General features: G+C 35.6%; 3 protein-coding genes across 11 annotated transcripts in view; 1 reads left to right on the top strand and 2 right to left on the bottom strand.

Annotated features, from left to right (window-relative positions):
• The first annotated feature begins 444 nt into the window (after nt 1-444).
• On the top strand, nt 445-2863 carry LOC113393678 (gamma-secretase subunit Aph-1). The gene is made up of 3 exons (XM_026630684.2): nt 445-878; nt 968-1141; nt 1935-2863. The coding sequence occupies exons 1-3, from the start codon at nt 657-659 to the stop codon at nt 2259-2261; spliced, it is 723 nt and encodes a 240-aa protein (XP_026486469.1). The 5' UTR covers nt 445-656; the 3' UTR covers nt 2262-2863.
• Nucleotides 2864-3006: 143 nt separating this feature from the next.
• Nucleotides 3007-3768, bottom strand: LOC113393679 (intraflagellar transport protein 43 homolog). Its single transcript, XM_026630685.2, has 3 exons — nt 3627-3768; nt 3444-3554; nt 3007-3345 (listed from the first exon to the last, which is right to left on the bottom strand). The coding sequence occupies exons 1-3, from the start codon at nt 3704-3706 to the stop codon at nt 3147-3149; spliced, it is 390 nt and encodes a 129-aa protein (XP_026486470.1). The 5' UTR covers nt 3707-3768; the 3' UTR covers nt 3007-3146.
• A 2306-nt stretch (nt 3769-6074) lies between these two features.
• The window catches only part of LOC113393674 (embryonic polarity protein dorsal-like), a 50298-nt gene continuing 35640 nt past the window's right edge, over nt 6075-20732 (bottom strand). For 4 of the 9 annotated variants that reach the window (XM_026630674.2, XM_026630675.2, XM_026630673.2 and 1 more), the window contains 3 exons: nt 16517-16749; nt 16204-16359; nt 13546-15023 (listed from right to left, as the gene is read on the bottom strand). In XM_026630674.2, the coding sequence (XP_026486459.2) occupies nt 13758-15023; nt 16204-16359; nt 16517-16749 (1655 nt within the window). In that variant the 3' untranslated portion in view covers nt 13546-13757. The other 5 variants (XM_026630677.2, XM_026630678.2, XM_026630679.2 and 2 more) reach the window with 3 other exon arrangements.

Raw genomic sequence — 20732 nt, 5'->3', positions numbered from 1 at the left:
CGCATTGAACTGCCACTGTCATTTTTATAAAACATTTCAAAACTTTTGTGTACCGACATACATGCGATAATATGTAACAGTAAAATATTTTTCTAGCACGTGAAATTAGCGAAATAAACTGTACCTTTTTGGCACAAATGGCAATGTTGTTGTTTTGAATAATTGTTACGGACGTAAAGTTCGCTATCGAAAATATTTTCTAGTAGTTAGTATCCTAGATCCAACTATATTAAAGAGTACTTAACGACAAATCTAAAACCATATTGAAAAAGCTTTAATATTCCTTGAATTGATATTTCTTTGAAGAACCAATTTAAAAAAAAAACTATGAACCTTTTAAGGGTTAATACTAAAAACAATGTAACAGAACCCAATACGTATATTATAATGTACAAAAAATATATATAAATGGCAACATTAAAGACATTGGCATTTGTCATTATTTCATTATTCATAAAATGACATAAAGTGACAATCCAATTCCAAATATAGGTAGTCGATTTTCACAAATAATTAATAACCGTGCCATGATAAAAATATCAATACCACACAGCTATTTCTGTAAAAGATCTCTAGATGTTTAGAATAAGGGAATGCTAGAATTGGCTACAAACTGCACAATTAGTGATAGTGGAAAGTGAAAATACGTGGTAAAGATGACTCTTGCTGAGTTTTTTAGTTGTTCTTTATTAGCCTTCGGGCCTCCTCTCGTTATGTTTTCATTAACAATAGCCAATGATCCGATAAAAATTATTATTATGATAGCAGCGGCGTTCGGTTGGCTAGTTTCGTTTTTACTTTCATCCCTGATATGGTACGCAGTTGTTCCACTACGAACTTATTTAGCGTTTGGGATGGTATTTGCGATAATAATACAAGTGAGTTGGAAACTATTTATTTGTAAACACTAAGTATATGTGTTATGTATTTCATGCCCTTGTTTTCTACATGCATTCATTTCTTTTAGGAAGCTTTTCGATATGGAATGTATTTACTTCTGAGAGGAACAGAAGCTGGTTTGAAAGTTATATCTGAAAATCAGGAAACTGGGAATAATAAGTTAGAAATGGCTTATGTTTCTGGACTTGGATTTGGTACAATGAATGGAGCTTTTGCCTTAATCAATGTTCTCGCTGACTCTGTAAGTATATAAATTAATCAAATGCTTTCTAAACTTTATATCACATTGTTAAGTTATAAAATATGTTGTTTAAAAATGTTTTTATTCTAATGCATAAGTTATACAAAACATACTCCCAACACACATTTCATATATTATAATTTCTTAACATATTGAATCTTTAAAACTTGTTCTAAAAATTTTCATTAATTATATTTATTTTGCAAATAGGAAACATGTCTTATTAAAAATTTATATGTGATGTACATCTATTTTCATGCTGTATATTTATTACAAAATTTATTAAACCATAATTATTTCCAATCTAAAGTCCAGTCGAATTGTTGTTATTTTATTTTTACTAGTGCAGGTTTAACTTGAAAAGATTATCATAATATTTAAAAAAAAATTATAAAATGTATTGATGGACAAGCATACAGGCCACCTGATGGTATTTGGTAACAACTACCCAGAGTCTAGTGTCCTAAATAATTAACCATTCCTTAAACCTTCAATGCACCACTAACTGTAGGGTCTAAAATATGATGTCTCTTGTATTTATAGCTAAACTGAGTCATTCACCCTTTAACCTAGAACACAGCAGTACTAAATATTGCTGCTTAGTGGTAAAGTATATGATGAGTGGGTGATACCCGCCTGCCACTAGATTACTAAGTGCAGTTACTAATTTAAAAATGAATGACCAATTACCAAGCTCAATTCTTATTACATTTTGTTCTAATGTAGTAAAAAGATAAATTTACTTATGAATTGCTCCTTTCAATCAGATATAATTGTATGTTTTGATTTACAGGTAGGTCCTGGTTCCCTTGGCCTTCACAGTGGCACGGAATATTTCTTTGTCACAAGTGCAGCGATGACACTTTGTATGACACTCCTGAACACATTTTGGAGTGTGATCTTCTTCAGTGGATTAGACAATAAGAACTATCTAAAGATATTATGGGTTATTGGTTCACATTTCCTTGTTTCTGGATTGAGTTTACTGAATAAGAAAGAGTTGTACATTGTTTCTATTCTACCTTCATATGTTATACTCATCATTACCGCCTTGATTGCGTTTAGATGTGCCGGAGGTACTAAACAAGGTTTAATTCAAAGCTTTACGGGCAGACAATAATCCAAAAATTAATCATTTTAGCCAAGACATAACATTTTTATTTGAAGTTTCAAGAAAATGTATAATACTAATGCTTTTCTGATTTCTAGTTGATTTTACTTGAAATTTATTTTGTGTCCATTGCCCCAACTAGAATTCATATAAAGTAGTAGTGAGTTGAGATGGGGAAATTACAATTTTATGAGATTAAATAGATTAGATTTAAAAATATATTAAGATGATGATGATGAAGAACCATCATACTCAGATATAATTACTAAAAAATGTTTCTTTTGTCTAACAAAAAATCTTTATATAAATGTTTATCTAAGACAGAAATATAAATTAATCATTCCTATTGTTAAGCACTTTCAAATTTCCCATCTCAAGTTGCTGCCAAATTATTGTTTAAATCAAATGATTTCTTTTTAATAGTCATTTCAAGAGCACCATAATAAATAACAAAATTATATTAATCTTAGGATAATTTATTTCTTAAGTAATATTGTAATTAATCATTCCTTAATAATATAATTTATTTTAAAATTGGACGGAACAAGGTTGAAATGTAATGTTCCCAAGATAATATTAAGACTTTTATAAAATAAATAAAATTTGAAGAACATTTATGTTTTTTTTATACACACAAATATTTAATTAATAGAAAGCCTGAAACCAAGTAGCAATTCATTTGATTATAATTTGAGTAAAGAATAAATCCTAGCATAGCCTTAATAATGATATCTTGTTGAACAAGTTTATACAATGTATTAAATATAATATATAAACATACTGAAATGGTACTATGATATATTGTTAACAATAATTTCATAAATTGCATGATAAAAAAATAGGAGTTTTGGCAAATTAAATCAATCGCAAGGCAAATGTACTGGAATTATATGTTTAGGAGGCAGTATTTTCTTCTTCTTCAGCAAGTTGAGTTAACAACGAATCTATTGTCCACACTGTATCAGCTGTATCTGACTCTGCCTCGGGAATAAAAGACTTGAGCACATCTAATGCTGCATCAATTCCCTCTACAGAACCACTGACACCTACTTCGGCTAGTGTATTAACTGTTTCAGTGTCTTGATGATCAGGTCTAAATGAAACATTAAGGAATATAATTTTTTTTTTCTAATGGAAACATTAAGAGTCAATTTTTCAATAGAATTCTTATTATTTTATATTATTGCTTACACAGGCGGTTTAGATATTTCTTTCTCTAGAATATCTTGCAGGTCATCCAAATCCGGTATAGTCGGGATGTCATCGATTGATTCGGACGATTTCTTAGGCATAACATAATTACTGTAACACATTTACAAGTTTTAATTAGGTACCTAACTAATTATTTTTTAGATCATAACAAATTAATCATACCGGGCCTCAACAGGCGGCCCTTCCGTCCAAACACCAATTTTTCTGGGTTCAGGTGCATTCGAGTCGAAAGAGTCATTCATTTTGTTGTATAAGTAGCCAAATATATATACACTGAAGATTAAAATACAATCCCTATTCGATATTATTAATCGTATCTCTGTAAGAATACAATAACTTTTTTATGGTTCAAAAGTCTCGCTTTACTATTTACTGTTTTGACAAGTTGGTTACTATTGACAACGAGTGTTGCTATATGTTTTTAAAAAATGCTTAAACAAAAAAAATTGTTTATATGTTTCACCAGTTATTCAATTTCTATACTTCTAGACTTGGTCCTGTTCAAGTAGACACGCCCAAATCCTACCGTCAAGCAGCATTATTTATTATTGTTGTGTTTCAGTTTGAAGGATGAGTGAGCCAGTGAAACTACAGGCACAAGTGAAGTAACATCTTAGTTCTCTAGATCGGTGGCGTATAAGCGACATAATAATTTTTTTTTTTACCGCACCATAGTCTATGGACTTTGGTGGTTACCAAGTAACCAAGTTACCATTATGGGGTGATACATGTCACTAAAAAAGCCGCTATTATGGTATTTGATGGAACATAGTCACATCTGACATTGGTATAAAAAGCCGATACATATAAATTATTTGGCCAATTTAGGGTTTAAAACTACGTTTCTTGTGTTACACAATTGCATTGTTCCTAGCAGAATACAATACAATTTATGTCCTACTGAAAGAAATCAAGGGAAACTAGCTACTAGCTGCGAGGGGGCGCAGGGCGTACTATGGCCTACGAGCAAATATTAGGTCCTTACATATGAAATTAGCGTTTTGTCTTACTGACCAATTTGATCTGAAATATCCTTTAAATACCTCTTAGGTAAAGAATTCCAAATTAAAATTTATAAATTAATTTAGCTGGTACATTTGAGTTTTAAAAACACTCATTCATTTGTTTTTTCCTCTTTATTTTTTTCTTTGGCGCCGCTTATTACCGCACTACGGAAAACATGAAATATCAATATATTTACGAGTACGAGTTCTACCGTGGCACCAATGCTGCAGAAACAACTCGAAGAATTAATTCTGTACGACGCTGGTGTCGCAAAAGAAAGCACGGTACGTGTTTGGTTGGTCAGAACCAACCCCGTGGACGGCCAGAGACCCAAGTAGAAAATGAAGAATTAAAGGCTATTGTGGAAGCGGATCCATCACAAATGACTTCAGAGATAGCTGCAGGCTTCGGGAAAGTAAAAATCTTGAACGATGGGTACCTCATGATTTGAATGAAATAGCAAACACGCGTCGATGTGCTGTGCTACTTTGCTCAACCGACACAATAATGAAGGGATTTTAAATCGAATCATTACTTGCGATTAAAAGTGAATACTGTACGATAATCGGAAGCGCTCATCGCAATGGCTGGAGACTCAGAAAGTTACTTGTGACTGTTTGGTGGACTAGCGCCGGTGTCGTTCACTACAGTTTTCTAAAATCTGGCCAAACGATTACGGCAGATATCTATTATCAGCAACTGCAAACCATGAAGGAAGAACTAGCTGCTAAACAACCGAGATTGATCAATTGCTCTAGGCCACTGCTGCTTCAAGACAACGCAAAATAACACACTGCACAATAAACAACCACTAAGTTAGAAGAGCTACAATTGGAATATCTGTGACATTCACCGTACTCCCCGGACCTTGCTCCAACTTCTTAAACAACAAGTAAAAATTCAACTCCGATGCGGTAGTCCAAACCGCCTTCAAAGAGTTTATTGCTTCTCGTCCCCATGGTGTGTTTGTAAAGGGATCAATGAACTACCTATGAGATTGAGATGGCAAAACTGCATAGATAACAACGGTGCCTACTTTGCGCAATTAAATATTTTACAAAAAAAAAAGACTATATTCCTCCCGTACAAAATGCCAATTTCATATGTAAGGACCTAATACAACGCATACTTCACTCTCATAATTAAGCACGATAGATCTGAAACGACCGGGTGTGCAGTCTTTTAGTTTAGCAGAACTAACAGCTCCACGTGCTTTCTGAGGTGTACTCTAACCTGACTCCGGGTTACTACTGACAATTTCTCGTTAGAATAAACGATAGGAAATTTATTAGCTTTACCTGGGCTTTGAATCAATAACTCGCCTCTAGACAATTGAGGAAGCAACAATTACAATATATTCCAGTAGAAAATTGCAGTTAGTATAATTTCAAATATTGTGTTAGTTATTGACTATTGTTGTAAAATATAATATCTGTACTGGTAGTCGATAATTGATTCATATATTTAATTACCAAACAAATATACATATAAACTATAATCCGAACAAATAAAGAAAGCAATCCGTTTCGACATACAAATTGCCAGCAATAATATTTTCAAACTTATAATAAAAATGTATGTGAGGAATTGATAATAAAAACACAATATTGTCAATTATTTAATTTTAAAGATGACAACATTTTTTCTTTACACATTAAATGCGAACTTATATTATTGCACGTTAAAAAATCTACTGTGATGTGTGGCAAAAATAAAACAAAAAAATTGAAGTAATGTCGTAAGTATATCACAAGCACCTAAAGGGTTGTCTTCAGTTGCTATTTATGGTATATATATGTTGTGATGTTTTATTTCAATAAAGCCTGCCTTTTAATAAACGATAAACGATAAGCGGATCATAACTGTTTCAATTAAAAAAATACATGACCAGAGGCTAAGGGAAATTTGTTGAAAATATTTTACAATTCATAAACACTTCAATATTTGGTAACAATTCATAGTTTTTTATCAAATAATCTTATTTGCTAGACTTAACTCAACAAACTATAACAATAATAAACAGTAAATTATATCTCATAAAATTCACAAAAATAGCAATCTCTAAACATCAGCAAATACAATAAGTAAGATACATTGAAATTTAATCAATAAAAATATAAATCTCGATTGGCTTTAAACATTTAGATTCCTTTCTTTTAAATATTTTATTTCTAAATTGCACGTACTTAAGATTTCAACGGAACTGCTCCGTGACAATGGTCTTCCCGAAACACGTCGAGTGTTCCGGGATCAATATCCAAAATAAAATCGGATTAGTTCATATATTATGCACCTGAAGTTCCATAGTAAGTTCAGTAGTAATAATTGATTTGTATGCAAATAAAATGAAACAATGATCTTGCTGAGGTAAATCAATATTAAATCGAAATCATTTTATTTTACAAATGTATTTGCTAATATACGGACAAAATAGCACAATTAGTTAATAAATAAAATATTTAAAATATATATATGTATACTTTTTCACAGGTTTATTATGATTCAAAATGATTTGTCTCTTTTTTAGAAAATATACTTTGATTTGATATGTTGTCTTTATTATTAATTCATGTATATAACTTTTAGTTTATTGGAAGACTATATTAAGACTTAATTTTTTTTTTGTTTATTTTTTTTAATCGTTAAAAGTAATATATATCTATTTACGAAGAAAAACATAAATAAAGTAATTTTAAACGAAAAGTTACTATATGAGAGACATTATATTAAATTGATGCAATTTACAAACACACATAGAACGTAGCGTTTCGCTCGTCAATGTGTTTTTTGGTTAATAAAAAACATTAATTAATTAAAATTACAAAAAGACTTACTATTATACATTTTTTGTGATACTCGTTATTGAAATGTTTCCAGTTGAGATTTAGCGCACTTCCTTATCGAATAACATATTGTTTTGTCTTCAGTCGACATAAAAGTATATCCGAATAGTCATCTCTAATCCAATAGAGGCGGTATTGGACACTCACGTGTGACGCTCGGCGTGAATTTTAACATTACATTGTTACACCTAACATTTCGTCATTTTTTATTTTTAAGAACTCTAGGAGAAATTAAATTTCCTGAATCTCGAGAATGCCACGAAACGTCTGAAAGGAGACGCAAAGTCCGTCGGCACGGAGTCACTGCCGCAGCGGGCGGTACGAGAGAGTGGGGGCCGGACACGAGGCTCTCGGTCCCCTCGCGGGTCACGTCTCGTCAGCATCCCCTTGGGCGCACGGGGGGCTGCGGCCGTCAGTGCAGCAGGTCGCTGGTGGAGAGGCGGTTGAGGCTGTCGCTGAGGTCGGGGCCGCGCTCCAGCAGCGACGACAGGCCGGACAGCTCGCCCGAGTTGAGCTGCGGCATGACGTCGCCGCGGTCCAGCAGCAGCCCCGACAGCGACGGCGAGTCGCTGGCCGGCGCCGCCAGCAGCTCCTGCGGAGTGTTATTATAGTAGCAGGGCGATCGATTATATCGGGTACGACTTTACGATATCTATCAATATATTCAGCCCGGGAGTGCATAGTTGGAGCTCTATTTATCAATATATAATAAGCTGAAAAGCTTCAACTCTAGTTCTACTGAAGTCAGGGAAGTTATCTTGTAGGTATCTTAAATGTTGCATAGCGGTGCACTTCCTTTATCTAGTACTGCTAGTTACGTTAGATCTATTTTCATAGCGGTAGATTAAATAAAGTTTTTAAATCAACATGGTTATTTTTATTACTGCAACTATTTAAATCAGGATATTTACTATGATTTTTATTTTTATTTGGTAGAGCTCGATATTTCGACATTGTCTAAGAATGTCTTGTTCTAAATGTGAAAATTTTTAAATACTTGTCATAAAATAAAGTTATTGTGTTTTCTCGACTTGACAATCCAATGTTAGAGTGCATATGACTTCTTGCGTGCTGACGGCGAATGGTAACTGAAGGGCTTGTTACTGTTGAATGATAAATCTCTATGAATATAAATAGCCCGTAAGAGAAATAGATAGAAAGTAACCTGTTGCTGCTGTTGCTGCTGCTGCATTAAATTAGGAGAGATATGCCCCATGCCGGGCGAGACGTGCCCCATGCTCGGCGACATCTGCCCCATGTTCGGGGACATCCCGCCGTGAGTCATCGGGGAGATCCTGCCCATGGACGGCATCACTTGGCCCATCGGGGACATTTGCATGTTGGGGGACATGGGTGGCATCGACTGCATATTCGGCGAGAGGGTTTGCAAGTTCGGCTGAATGTTCTGAAGATTAGTCATTTGTAAGTTGGGCGACATGTTCGGCGAATGCGACTGCATGCTGGGGGACAGCTGCACGTAGCTAGGGCTCCACTGCATGTCCTGCCCGTAGCTCACGTGGCTGGGCCCAGCGATGGACATCCCTTGCATACCCCACTGCGGACAAAGCAATATAAAACTTATAATTATGCATTCTTCTGAACAATTTCGGTTACGTTTATCATTCTCAAGGAAAATTAACCAAAGTAGAAGTTTTAAAGGAGCGACTTTGTTTTCCGCACACAAATACGCAACTCTCTATAAGTTCGCACCGCAGCACAAGAATATAAACACGGCCACTATCAAAACTCCAGACGTCTACTGATAAGCTATCAATAGTGACATAAAATAACTCTTTACTGACTCGACTCGGGATTTAATGATCTGATATGAAAGATCTGCGGCCTTATAAACTGCGACCTTGAGACGGTTACTAGTGTATCAATTTTAAAATGACCTGATAGGGGTTATCTTGAATTTGTTCATTTTCGTAGGGCGGCGAGAACACTCTCAGCGGACTGTTCATTTGGTGTGGTGGAGTTTTATCTGATAAAAAAAAAAATTATAACCAAAATATATATGTGTTTAATATTCATATTTACATTAAATAGACTTTACTATTATTGATAGCAAATGTTGTAGGCAATGCCTAAGTTAACGAAAAATCTTTAAATATATAAGTCTTAATTTGAATGTCACGTTTAAATATATTTACAGACATCATAAACACTCACCTCTTGGCTCCGACTTGATGTGTTGGTCGTTTCCGTATCCTGAAAAATATAAAACTTTAGTTAACTCTGTTTAGCTAATAACAAAAAATAAAGAATATAAGAAACTAAAAGCCGAATCGTCCCTTACAAATCTACGGTCATACTATATATTATGCAATTGTAACACATAGTAACATATTCATTAGATACATATTTCTCAGTTGTGACCGCAGCTTTACAAGAACGCTTCGGCTTGTTAGCTAAAGCTTGGCTCATACAGGACACTGCACGGCATGTTACATTGTTCTATATCAACTTATTTTTTATTATTATTATATTGCAATATAACGTGCAGTACAAGGCCACGTGGACCCAGTCTTACTAAAAGAATATATCAACTTTAATACCATTGCAATAATTACAACATAAGAAACACAAAATATATATATATAAAGCACACTAAAGCAAATAAACCTACTTAAAAACTCAAGATGGCTGACGAGATCTTGAACAAAAACATAAATGTAAAAGTGAAATTAGTGATTTCAAAACAACATAGAAATAATGATTCCACGATCACATTTACAATAATTAAATTAATTAATTTATAAAAACATGCAAAAATAAAAAATAATGCTAATATGCATATGTGTGTTAAGAGAAAACGTCAAACTCCAAACGAGAAAGCCTACAAAACCAACTCGAACAAAAAAAAAAAGGGACGAACAAAAATTACAATTTCGTAGTATTATGGTCCATGCAGTATTTTCGGCACAGAAGCGAAGCCTCTGCGCAGCGTGCGATCCGAAGTTGAACTTCATTTCATTTGCTTCTTCGACAAGTGTATACGCTTCATTCGATCGTATTATTTTATTACATTTGGTACAAATTTTTATTTACTATGAATAAGATGAACAGATATCAATGGTTAAAAATTAACTAACAATAATAATAACAAAAAATGTGTACTTAATTTTTTTTTAATATTGTACAAAATATAATAAAATAGTAGTTATGTGTAATGCCGTCTATTTTTTTTAAATGATTAAACACTAGCTCAGAAATAAACATCGACACCCAAACGCACAGCCATGCATAAAAATATAACGGTACCTTGTATGAATATCTTAGGTGCTTTTTCTAGGACAGTGAGAAAAAACATCATCTTGTTCTTAATTTTATTAGCAATATAATATAAATTTCACGCATCCAAGCTATGCTTTTTTATATCTTTTCCGTTATAAATGTGTACAAAAATCTCAATATTTCAATCGCAAAATTTAAATATTTTTACATTATGTGATTGAAATCATTTAACGTCATAATATTTTTTATCAAATTTTTAAATATACATTTGTAAATTCATCTAAAGCGTTACAATTATTTCATACATTTTCAATGCGATATGTATCTGTTTAATAAAAATTATAAAAACAAGACATTTGAAAAATTGTTAAATATAATAATATTATATTTTTTCTTAATAAAAGCTGCTCCACAGCCACAGCCAGTTACAATGAAGTATAAATCTCAGATTATAAAAAAAACAACAACTGGGAATTTATATTCGCTTTTTTGCTTCATTATGGTGTTCCGAACAGCTTTTGTTTTATAATCCGAAATAAAAAATTAAATAAATATAAACAATATAATGTCACCTGGGAGGGACTATTTCTTATACATAGTATTAAAGTGCTGCCCTCCATAGATCGTAGTGTTAGAGGCCAGTAAGCATGAGGCCAGTTGGTAGAATATTTATATTATATAAAAATATCATTGTATTATAGTTTTTTATTTTGAAACCAAAACGTACATAGCCGAATTTACCTTACTCTGGGACCAAATGGTTGTATATATCAGTTAAAGAGCAGATTTTTATATCTTTTCATATGATTAATTACAGAAAACATAATTTTTATATATTAGTTTTTGTTCTTAAACTGAATAATAAAACATACATTTCGATCCCAATAGTAAGCAAATAAAAACACTACGCTAATACATAACAAAAAACTTCAATATTTAATCTTTTTGAATCAATCTGTATTGAAATTTAATTTATTTTTGAAAGTCCAAATTAGACAATATTTAAATGCAGATGTTAAAACAATTTCTATATAAATAAAACTGATTAAAATTCAATTCAATGTATTTAAATATAATTAATACAGTAAAACTAGATATATTCCATTTTTTTTACTGGTAATTATTCAGGATTTGTTAACAAAAATTACTCCTATGTGAATGATCAAACATGATTATGACTTAGAAAAAAGTTAAAACTTCTATGTAACATAATATAGAAAAATGCACACGAATACTCTAAGTTGTAGTGGAAATTACACAAGAATTAAAATAAATCATACAAAAATTGTTATTTGAAGAAACAATTCGTAACAAACACTCATAAATCAAATTAATTGACATTTAAATGACACATATTCACATTAGCATATTTTTCATGTTTATTTATAACCTTGGAGAAATGCTATGCTATTCATAGCGTTCTCAGGTTGCTTTTAGATATATTTTCTTCATAAATTTCATAAATCTATTTGGTTTTTTATAAGTTTCAACTAAAATACGATTGTTAGTTATATTTCTCACTAATACACATTGTATAGCGAGTGTGATTTACGTACCGATTTGTCTCTTTCTGTTATCTGTGATTTGACATTCGAATGACAAAGACAAAACATTGTGTTACTATGCAACAGCTATACAATGTTTATTAGTAAGACCATTAGGCTGTCAATATGAAGGTGAGTGAGAAGCAACGAATGGTTTATCCTACTTTTACGCCTCAACGCCTCAACTAACCGTCATGTCTGTGCACACAGGTAGTTTAAATTCACAAACAGACAAAATTTAATTTTGAGATATAAATAAGCACCAATTTATTAATTATGTTAATTAAAAACAATATCTAACATAAAAACCTAAGGTAAAAAAGTATCTACCCTAAAACTCGCTTAAACATCCGAAATTCAACGATAAATAAAAGTAAAAAGAAACATTTTAACAAATCAACGATTAAATTACCTAATTTCATTAGCTTAATTTTGCTACGTTATAAATATTTAAAAGTTAATTATAAATATTGCTATCTAAAGAGCTATGATATATCGCTATTGTTGATACAAACGACCACATGTAAAAATGATGTTACAATTACATAAAGTCGTATGTTACAGTTTTTTTTTAAAATGAATTGATTGCCTTGAAAGATCTGTTAGTTACCATGGCAATAATAGTTAAAAAAATAAGAATATTACACAACCCATGCAGATAAAAATGTGTTTGAAAACGACCACACCCCCATTCGGCTCTCGCACGCGCACACTTGCAATCTATCACACATCCGCGAGTGAGCGACGAGCGACAGTGTGCGAGCGAGAGGGGAATAGAGCCCACGACATTTGCAGTCACTTTGTAATAAACCTATCTGTTATAGAGCGCGAATAAATTACACACCGAGAGCGGGCTTTCAGTAATAAAAACGGACAGCGCTACACCTTTGCACCATTTTTAAGGAAATCTACCGTTTTTATGCTCTATCAAAAGTACTCAGTTTTAACATACAACATTTTGTACTGAGAGTGTATTATTGTATTTTATTTTTTAAATTTAAATCAAGCTCATTGTAATCAACGAACACGTTTTGCTGCACATAGTTATATAATAATTTATACTTATAATGTAAATGAGTTACACTTGAGGTCTATTTCAATCAAATTTGTACAAATATATATTATTTATTTTATACTTTTGTTTTTGTACAAAAGTGATTAGAGTAGATTTCTCGATTATGTTTGTACCGGTTTCACGCTCCACCATCACCAGCAAGCTAAAAATGTGTACGTGTACTATAAACCACCACCATTAAACAACGCTGGACTTGAAATTTGAACCCACAACCAGATATAGATTTTTTTTAAGTTAAAATTATCCCATATATTTGTTTCCAATATATAAATTTGTATGATATCAACAAACTTACTGTCTTGCTCGTAAGTCTGATGCGCGACAGACGGCGATAACGTCTTCAATCTCTTATGCTTTAAATAACTCGTATCTAGAAAACATTGCAAAAATGTTATTTTCTTTCAATAGTAAATGATTACATGTCACACGGTATATTAAAATTTCACTCGACACAATAACAGAGCAATGAGAGTAATGTGACCGACAAGACGACGGGGAGTATTTCAGAAATACCAAAGAAATTCTTTGGCGGGGTCTAGACCACGGCACGCATTGCCGAGGGCGCGCGGCCCAGGGAGGGGGGGCGGCGTCAGTTCCGGGGGGCGGCGTCGACGGGCGAGTAGTAGCAGCTGGAGTCGTCGAACTCGGAGGCGGTGGCGTGCGGCGCCACGGCCATGTACAGCGCGTAGTGCTCGGCCTCCGTCAGGTCCAGGTCGTCCCGCAGGCGGCGGAAGGCGCCCGCGTCCAGCGCCAGCACGCTCTCGGCCACCAGGATGGTGCCGTCGGGCGGCAGGTCGGGCGGCAGGTCGGGCGGCAGGTCGGGCGCCTCGGAGCGCGAGTCGCCGTGCAGCGAGATGTGCGTGACGCTGTCGGCGGCGCCCAGCGAGGCGTGCGAGGCGAGGTGCGGCGGGGGGCGCAGGGCCGACACGCTGCTGACGGAGCGGCCCACGGGCCGGCCGCGGCGCGGGCCGTCGGAGCGCACGCTGGGCGCCGGCGACTTCTCCCTGCGCCGGAACAGGCGCGACAGGAACGAGCGCTTCTTGGGCGCCGGCGGCAGCACGGGCTCCGAGCGCGCCAGGGTCAGCTCGCCGCGCGCCAGCGGCAGCTGCTTGCCGGGCTTGAGGATGCTGTTGACGGACGTCTGGCTCGCCTTGAACCCGTCGGCGGCCTTGCGCACGCGCTTGGGCGGCAGCGGCGGCGCGCGCTCCTCCTCGGGGTCGCGCTTGAGGGGGGTGAACTCTATGATCGGCCCGCGGTACGTCTGCACCTGCACGTCCTCGTAGGGCGCCGCCTCCGGCTCGGCGATCGGGATCGGGTTCCTGAAGGCGAGCTGCAGGCTGGTGTACGTGCCCGTGTCGTCGAACTCGTCGACGTCGGTCTCGTCGTTGAGGATCGTGACGTTTTCGAGTCGAGTTCGATTCTTCGAGTATATCTCGTCCAATTCCGCGACCTGATCGAGGAGGTCGTTCAGACTCTTCTCGTTGGTATCGACCGCCATGCCGTCGTCGGCGTCGACCGCCGGGACGCCGTTCGTGTCTACCGCTGTGGCGTCGTCGGCGTCGACCACCATGATGTCGACGGATTCGACCTCAACGGGGTTTTCGACGTCGGTCAGTTCGACTGTTGGGGGATCCGGGGAGTCGCTGGTGGAGGATACGAGATCCTGCTTTTCGGGGGGGTTATTGTTATTTCCGTCGGTGGGTTGTGTGGGGGAGGTGGGTTCGGTCAAAAGAAGAGAAAATACACTGAGATCCGGGAGGGGTTTTCTCGCAGTACCTTGGTATTCGGGGATGTATTCGAAGGGTACGGCGTTGCTTCTTGCGTTGTCTGATGTCCTCTTCAGCTGGAGATACACCTGAAAACATTTATGACTTTGTTAACAATTTAGTTAATTTACTTTAAGGGCTGTTTCCTATAGCAAAAAAGTAGCTGATTGAGATTGCTTCAAATTTGAATTGAATTGATAAAATTTGTTTTTCTTAATTTTAGTCTTCTCTTAAGGCTCTCGAATTGTTATTAACGAATACTCTACTCATTTACACGTAATATGATGTAATAGGAAACGGTATAATTTGCATATATCTGATATGTATATAAATAGCTTCTCAATGAAAGATACGATCTGATTCCGACGTGAGTTGAACGGAATAGTACGAATACGATTGATGCATTGGATGATCTGACACTGTTGGAGAAACGCCAATGGTCAAACAGATCATTACCGTAATGAGCTTTGTATGGAAATGTAATAAACGGGAAATGAAGAACCGACATTTTGGGTCAGCTTCCGGAATGTTTAGATTTTTGATTAATTGAAGTTAAGCAAACGAACAGTCTGAAAATGCCCACTGCTTGAATACCTTTTTGAGAAAAAGCTTTGGAGCATATTCCAACACGCTGATCGCGCGTGGGATACACATGTGGATGATTTTTATTCCATGTTTTCCTGCATGGCCGACCACAAGATGATTGTTGATGATTACAAACACAAATTTAACAACCGCGGTTTCGAATCCGCATATTTCGGTAAAAATTCACGTGCTCATTCGATATTTCGATTTAAATAAACTGAATTAAAAATGTATTGAATAATTCTGTTCCTTTTCTAAGTCGCTAACAGAAATCGTGTCGTTGGAATATTTGATGACTAATACGATCGTTTGAATTAAATCTAACTATGTAAATACCATTACAGTTTGGAAGGAATCCTCTAAAACGTGATATGTATAAATAATATTTACATCACCAATATTTTTTCTATATGATAATTAAACAAAGAATTAACTTCTTCAACGGGATTCAATGTAACGAATTGATGGTAACATCTCGTACAGAAAATACATCGCCATGTAACTGCAATTTGTATCGTTCTTCTGATTGGAGTAAGTGTAATAGAATATTCTAGAAGTCGTTATTAAGACATTTAGTTCAATCAGCAGCACTTAAGCAAAAAGTAGAGCAGGAGTTCGACGATTAAGTACGAGTAGCAAGCTGATGGAAGGTTCGATCACGATGTCGTCGCTGGATACCCTCACCTGCACATGTCGCCGCTCGCTGGGGTCGCGGTAGGGCGGCGTGTGGAAGGCGATGGCGACCTGCCTGTGCACGAGCACGATGTTGGCGCTCTCCTCCCACACCACGTGCTCGCCCTCCTTCTGGAAGAACACCACGGCGATGTCCTCACGCGTCACCTGCAACACAACCAACGGTTATGTTCCGCGTCTTGCCGCACCCAGAGAAATATCTTGTTCTCGTCGGCTATGCTGTAGATGAGACTATTCCCAAACCTTACAATCGCTAAAATACTGACGACGCAAAAACATGCTAATATATATCACAATAACTAACCTTTTCACAGAGAAGTATCAGTTCAGTTCCTCCTTTATGGAAATCGGAGCACTGACTGAGCCGCATGATGACGAGATCACTCATAGCCTTCTTGTCGTAGATGACATCTGAGACCACGGGAGGCAGCGAGAGTCGTATCTTCCCGGTCCTTTCATCGTGGATGAAGACTTGGAAGCAAAGTCGCACTGCATTCAGGTCGATGCTCTGTGGTTGATTCCGGTGGTTGTAGCCCGCTAGTGAAGGATACGACGATAAGATACTTGCTTCAATTTGTAAGAAATACATAGTACTCCCTATTGGGCTTGCTATGGGCCTGAAATACCTAACATTTGCAGAACATACTTCTATTCAAAATTAGTAAATTTAATTCAATAATATATTATCTATATAATTTCATTACAATATTAGGTATATATATAGTTGATTATATAATCTTACTTATATGTATTAAGAGTATATATACAGTAAGTAAGCGAATTTCAAAAATTTGGCGCACTTTCGACTGAATCACTATCAGACTACCTACCTATACTAACATGGCGTACTTTCTATTGTGTGGTATTGTATAGTATAAACAGATGTATAATCAGCATACAGGTTTGGTAGCTATTTCTATTAAAAAAATGCTCTGTAGCAAATCCGATTTGGGAAATTAGCGTTTACACTCCTATTATTTGAGGGGCACGTAAAGTTTTGTGGCTGAACTCTCGCCAGTCATTACGTGAGTAAGGGAATAGAAAATTATCTAGTTGTACACTAATATAAGATTCAATTGTCATGTACGAAATCAATCAGATGAACATTATCATCACATATTGGATACCGCAATATATTTAAATGTTAATGAGAGGTTATGAAAAGAACCAAAAAAACACACTAATTCATTACATGAACGAGACGAAAAACATATTTGTATTAATTGTCCCGACTTCGAACGGAAAACATTTCCAACTCTCTTGACTTAGTAATATTAGGTGTGTGTTGATAGTCAGTCAGTACAAGTCAGAACAAACAATTTTATAAGTATAATATTGAAATGAACTGGTACCTATTAGAAATACAGTTCAAGTGGCCACAAGACTGCAACGATACGGCTAATTCTATGGAAACAAATCGACTTGAACGTTTAGAAAGGTACTTGAACGAAACATTACTTATAAGCACTTGAATCAGATGGCCCAGCAGCTAAACGTAAAGCATGGAAACGAAGAAAGCGGGTTCTAACTCGATAAACATTGAGTTTTCATGTGCAAGTAGAAGTCTGAATTCCTGTTTATTTCGTGTCTAGCGTGGTTTAATAACCTCGAACCATCTCCTCAAGAGAGGAGGATTTTTGCCCCGAAGGGATATAAGCAAATACTTATAGGGTAAAAGTTTTAAATATCAATACTCGCATACAGAGGACAATAAATTTAAATGGACGATATCAAAAATATACCATAATTTATATATAAAAAATAAATTAAATCGTAAACAAATTAATTTCATTATTTAGCAATTGTTTTTTATTGAATTAATCTTTCGTATGCATGATTAATTTTTAAGTCTTTTTATATAATTTGACTAATTTTTCTTTTTGCATGTTTATTTTTGCTCTTTTGGTGTAATGTTTTCAATTGAAAACTTTATTGGTTTTTATATTTGTTGTATCCTTTCAATACATTGTACCTACGTAAATAAAATGTTAAAATACTACTTCTTAGGAATACTCGAGATCGCAGACAAGTAACACATAGATATAGAAATTTAGTTTTTTTTAAATATAGACTGCGATCGCTGAAGAGTTGGTTTGTTAACGGATCAGTGTATTAACTACCTCAGCGATCATCGTGAAATTTCGCATACACGTTGACAGGGACACAAAAAAGGACAAACGCTACCTAACATCTACCTAGACACTAAACAAATCCGCGGGCGGAAACTAGTAGACTATACGTGGACTTTTCGCAGCGATCTAACCTATACAAATAGCAGAGCCCACAAGATGACCGTGTTACGGATTCGGATATTTCGAGCGAGCTATTTTCGCGCCTCTAGCAACGCCCCGAGCGACGATCGGTTTCGTAATAATTTAACTGAACTCTTATACATCGCGTATTAACGGTTAAGATTTATAGGCTCGTGTTAATTAGGTATTCGCTCCACGTATTCGCCATCTGTCTTTCATCTCTGCTAATGTTATAAAAGAATAACAATATTTCATTGGAGGAAGTACCACCGTAATGATTTTATAGAGTATAATGATTTTCACTGTTATGGTATCACGTGGATCTGATCCGGAGTTCAATCACTGGCTTTTTTATGTATATAGTACGGCTTTAACCTAGCGGTGAAAACGTCGTTTTGGTGCAAAAATCATGTATCACACTACCACATTCATTTAAGACAGGAGACCTGTGCAAAATAGAGGGGAATTTGCAGGCTGACATGTTTTCAATATGAGTATTTTATAAAAATACCTACATACATACGTCATTCAAGTAGGCTCTTTCAAGCACTTTTGAATCATTAATATACAGAATTTCATCAAAATGTTAAAGTACCACTGGCTTGGAATAAAATCGCCACCAACACAACGAATACGAACTTCATGGTTTATACCTTCTATATTGATCTAATATTGGGTGGGTCATATGCATTATACGTCAATGATTTAAATGTATTACTAGGCAAAGTTAAAATGTTGATGCCCGGTAGAATACGATAAGTGATTTAGCTAAAAATCATAAACTATTTATTGTCTTTATTTCTTAACAGTGTAATAGCATAAATCTATATACTAAACGATGAGTACTAACTCGTCACAAACACCCAACGCAATAAACTTAATACTCCACTCGTAAATCTAATACTAATCTACATGCATGTCTGTTCGTATAAATAGTTACGGTGTTATAGTTCGTAAATAAAAAACAGCGCGTGTAACTTATTTAGCGTTGATAGAAATCAAAGCTATTTTCCGTCAAGAAATACCTTGAAATATACTCTCACGGCGTCTCGAAGAAAATTCTAGACTATTTTTTGGATGACTGTCAAATTATGTATGTTTTTAAAAATATGAATGATTGTTGTGTTCTTTCGTAGAACAATGTACATGCCTTTACAAAAGGTTCCAAAAAAAAAAACGTTCCAAAAATTCAAAATTCCAATTAAGAACAGACGTTCTTTAATCTCATTAAAGATCGTTTGTTTGTTTGTTTAATAACATTAGAGAACGTTTGTGTGTGTGGAATCTTGGGAATGACAGGATCATCTCCAACTAAACATACATTTTCAAACACAATCACTGAATTTCCTTCGCTGACTCGTCTAGTAGATTTTTGTCAATCCATAAGCAATGTAAAGTTTCTATATTGAATAAATAATTTAGAATTTGAAAATATTAAATTATGTTTTACAATTTTCCCTGTACTTTTCAACAGGACTTCAAACGTTCACCAAATAATTTGCAATTATTACGTCACGGCGAGCGATCGTTTAAAGGTTCGATAACAAAAGACTACCAGCATCGAGTTATTCTTATGGCAACAATTTAACTACAATTTTTATTTTATATCAAAAAGCCGTAACTGTTTATTTCAGGGAGCAATATAGAAGACTGAGTCGCCACAATGTAGCAGCCACATGGACGGCCTTGTCGAAAATAGAGGCGAACTCAAACAATAGGATTTGACGCCAATGTAAGTGTTTGCGTGGTCAACGTTTTAGCTACTAGTTTCATATTGATTTTCTTGATTGTAAATATTTTAGTTTACTGCTAAAGTTTGGAGCAATTATATTTATTTTCATTTCATATATCTAGGCGTCTGGCTAATAGGCCAGGTGGTGGTACATAGTCACCACCGCCCATAGACACTGGCCCTGTAAAAAATATAACCATCCCTTACATTTCCAATGCGCCACCAACCTTAGGAGCTAAGATATCCCATGTGGCTGTAAACTGGCTCACCCGCCCTTCAAATCGGAACTCAATAATACTAAGTATTACTGTTTGGCGGTCGATTATATGAACCGATAGTACCTATCAAAACGGACTTGCACAAGGCCCAACCGCCACATGAAAGAAAATATAATTTGAACACCATTGTTTAAATCTTCGTTTAAAATAACCAAAATATTCTTCTTCACTACTTTGGTCATCTAAGTATTATATGGAAAGCTGATACATTAACCGTACCATATAAGGAATAACAGTCGGTCACAGCCAGTTATATCC

Source organism: Vanessa tameamea, chromosome 10, assembly GCF_037043105.1.
Source record: "Vanessa tameamea isolate UH-Manoa-2023 chromosome 10, ilVanTame1 primary haplotype, whole genome shotgun sequence".
NCBI lineage: Eukaryota > Metazoa > Arthropoda > Insecta > Lepidoptera > Nymphalidae > Vanessa > Vanessa tameamea.
Note: the sequence above shows the minus strand (reverse complement) of the source record. Positions and strands in the feature narration are given on the sequence as shown.

Excerpts from the sequence above, each read along its gene's own strand:
- LOC113393678 (XM_026630684.2), top strand. The coding sequence starts at position 657 with ATGACTCTTGCTGAGTTTTTTAGTTGTTCTTTATTAGCCTTCGGGCCT. Across the intron at positions 879-967 it reads TATTTGCGATAATAATACAA|GAAGCTTTTCGATATGGAAT; the intron begins GTGAGTTGGAAA and ends CATTTCTTTTAG. Across the intron at positions 1,142-1,934 it reads TCAATGTTCTCGCTGACTCT|GTAGGTCCTGGTTCCCTTGG; the intron begins GTAAGTATATAA and ends TTTGATTTACAG.
- LOC113393679 (XM_026630685.2), bottom strand. The coding sequence starts at position 3,706 with ATGAATGACTCTTTCGACTCGAATGCACCTGAACCCAGAAAAATTGGT. Across the intron at positions 3,555-3,626 it reads GGGCCGCCTGTTGAGGCCCG|TAATTATGTTATGCCTAAGA; the intron begins GTATGATTAATT and ends AATGTGTTACAG. Across the intron at positions 3,346-3,443 it reads GAAATATCTAAACCGCCTGT|ACCTGATCATCAAGACACTG; the intron begins GTAAGCAATAAT and ends TGTTTCATTTAG.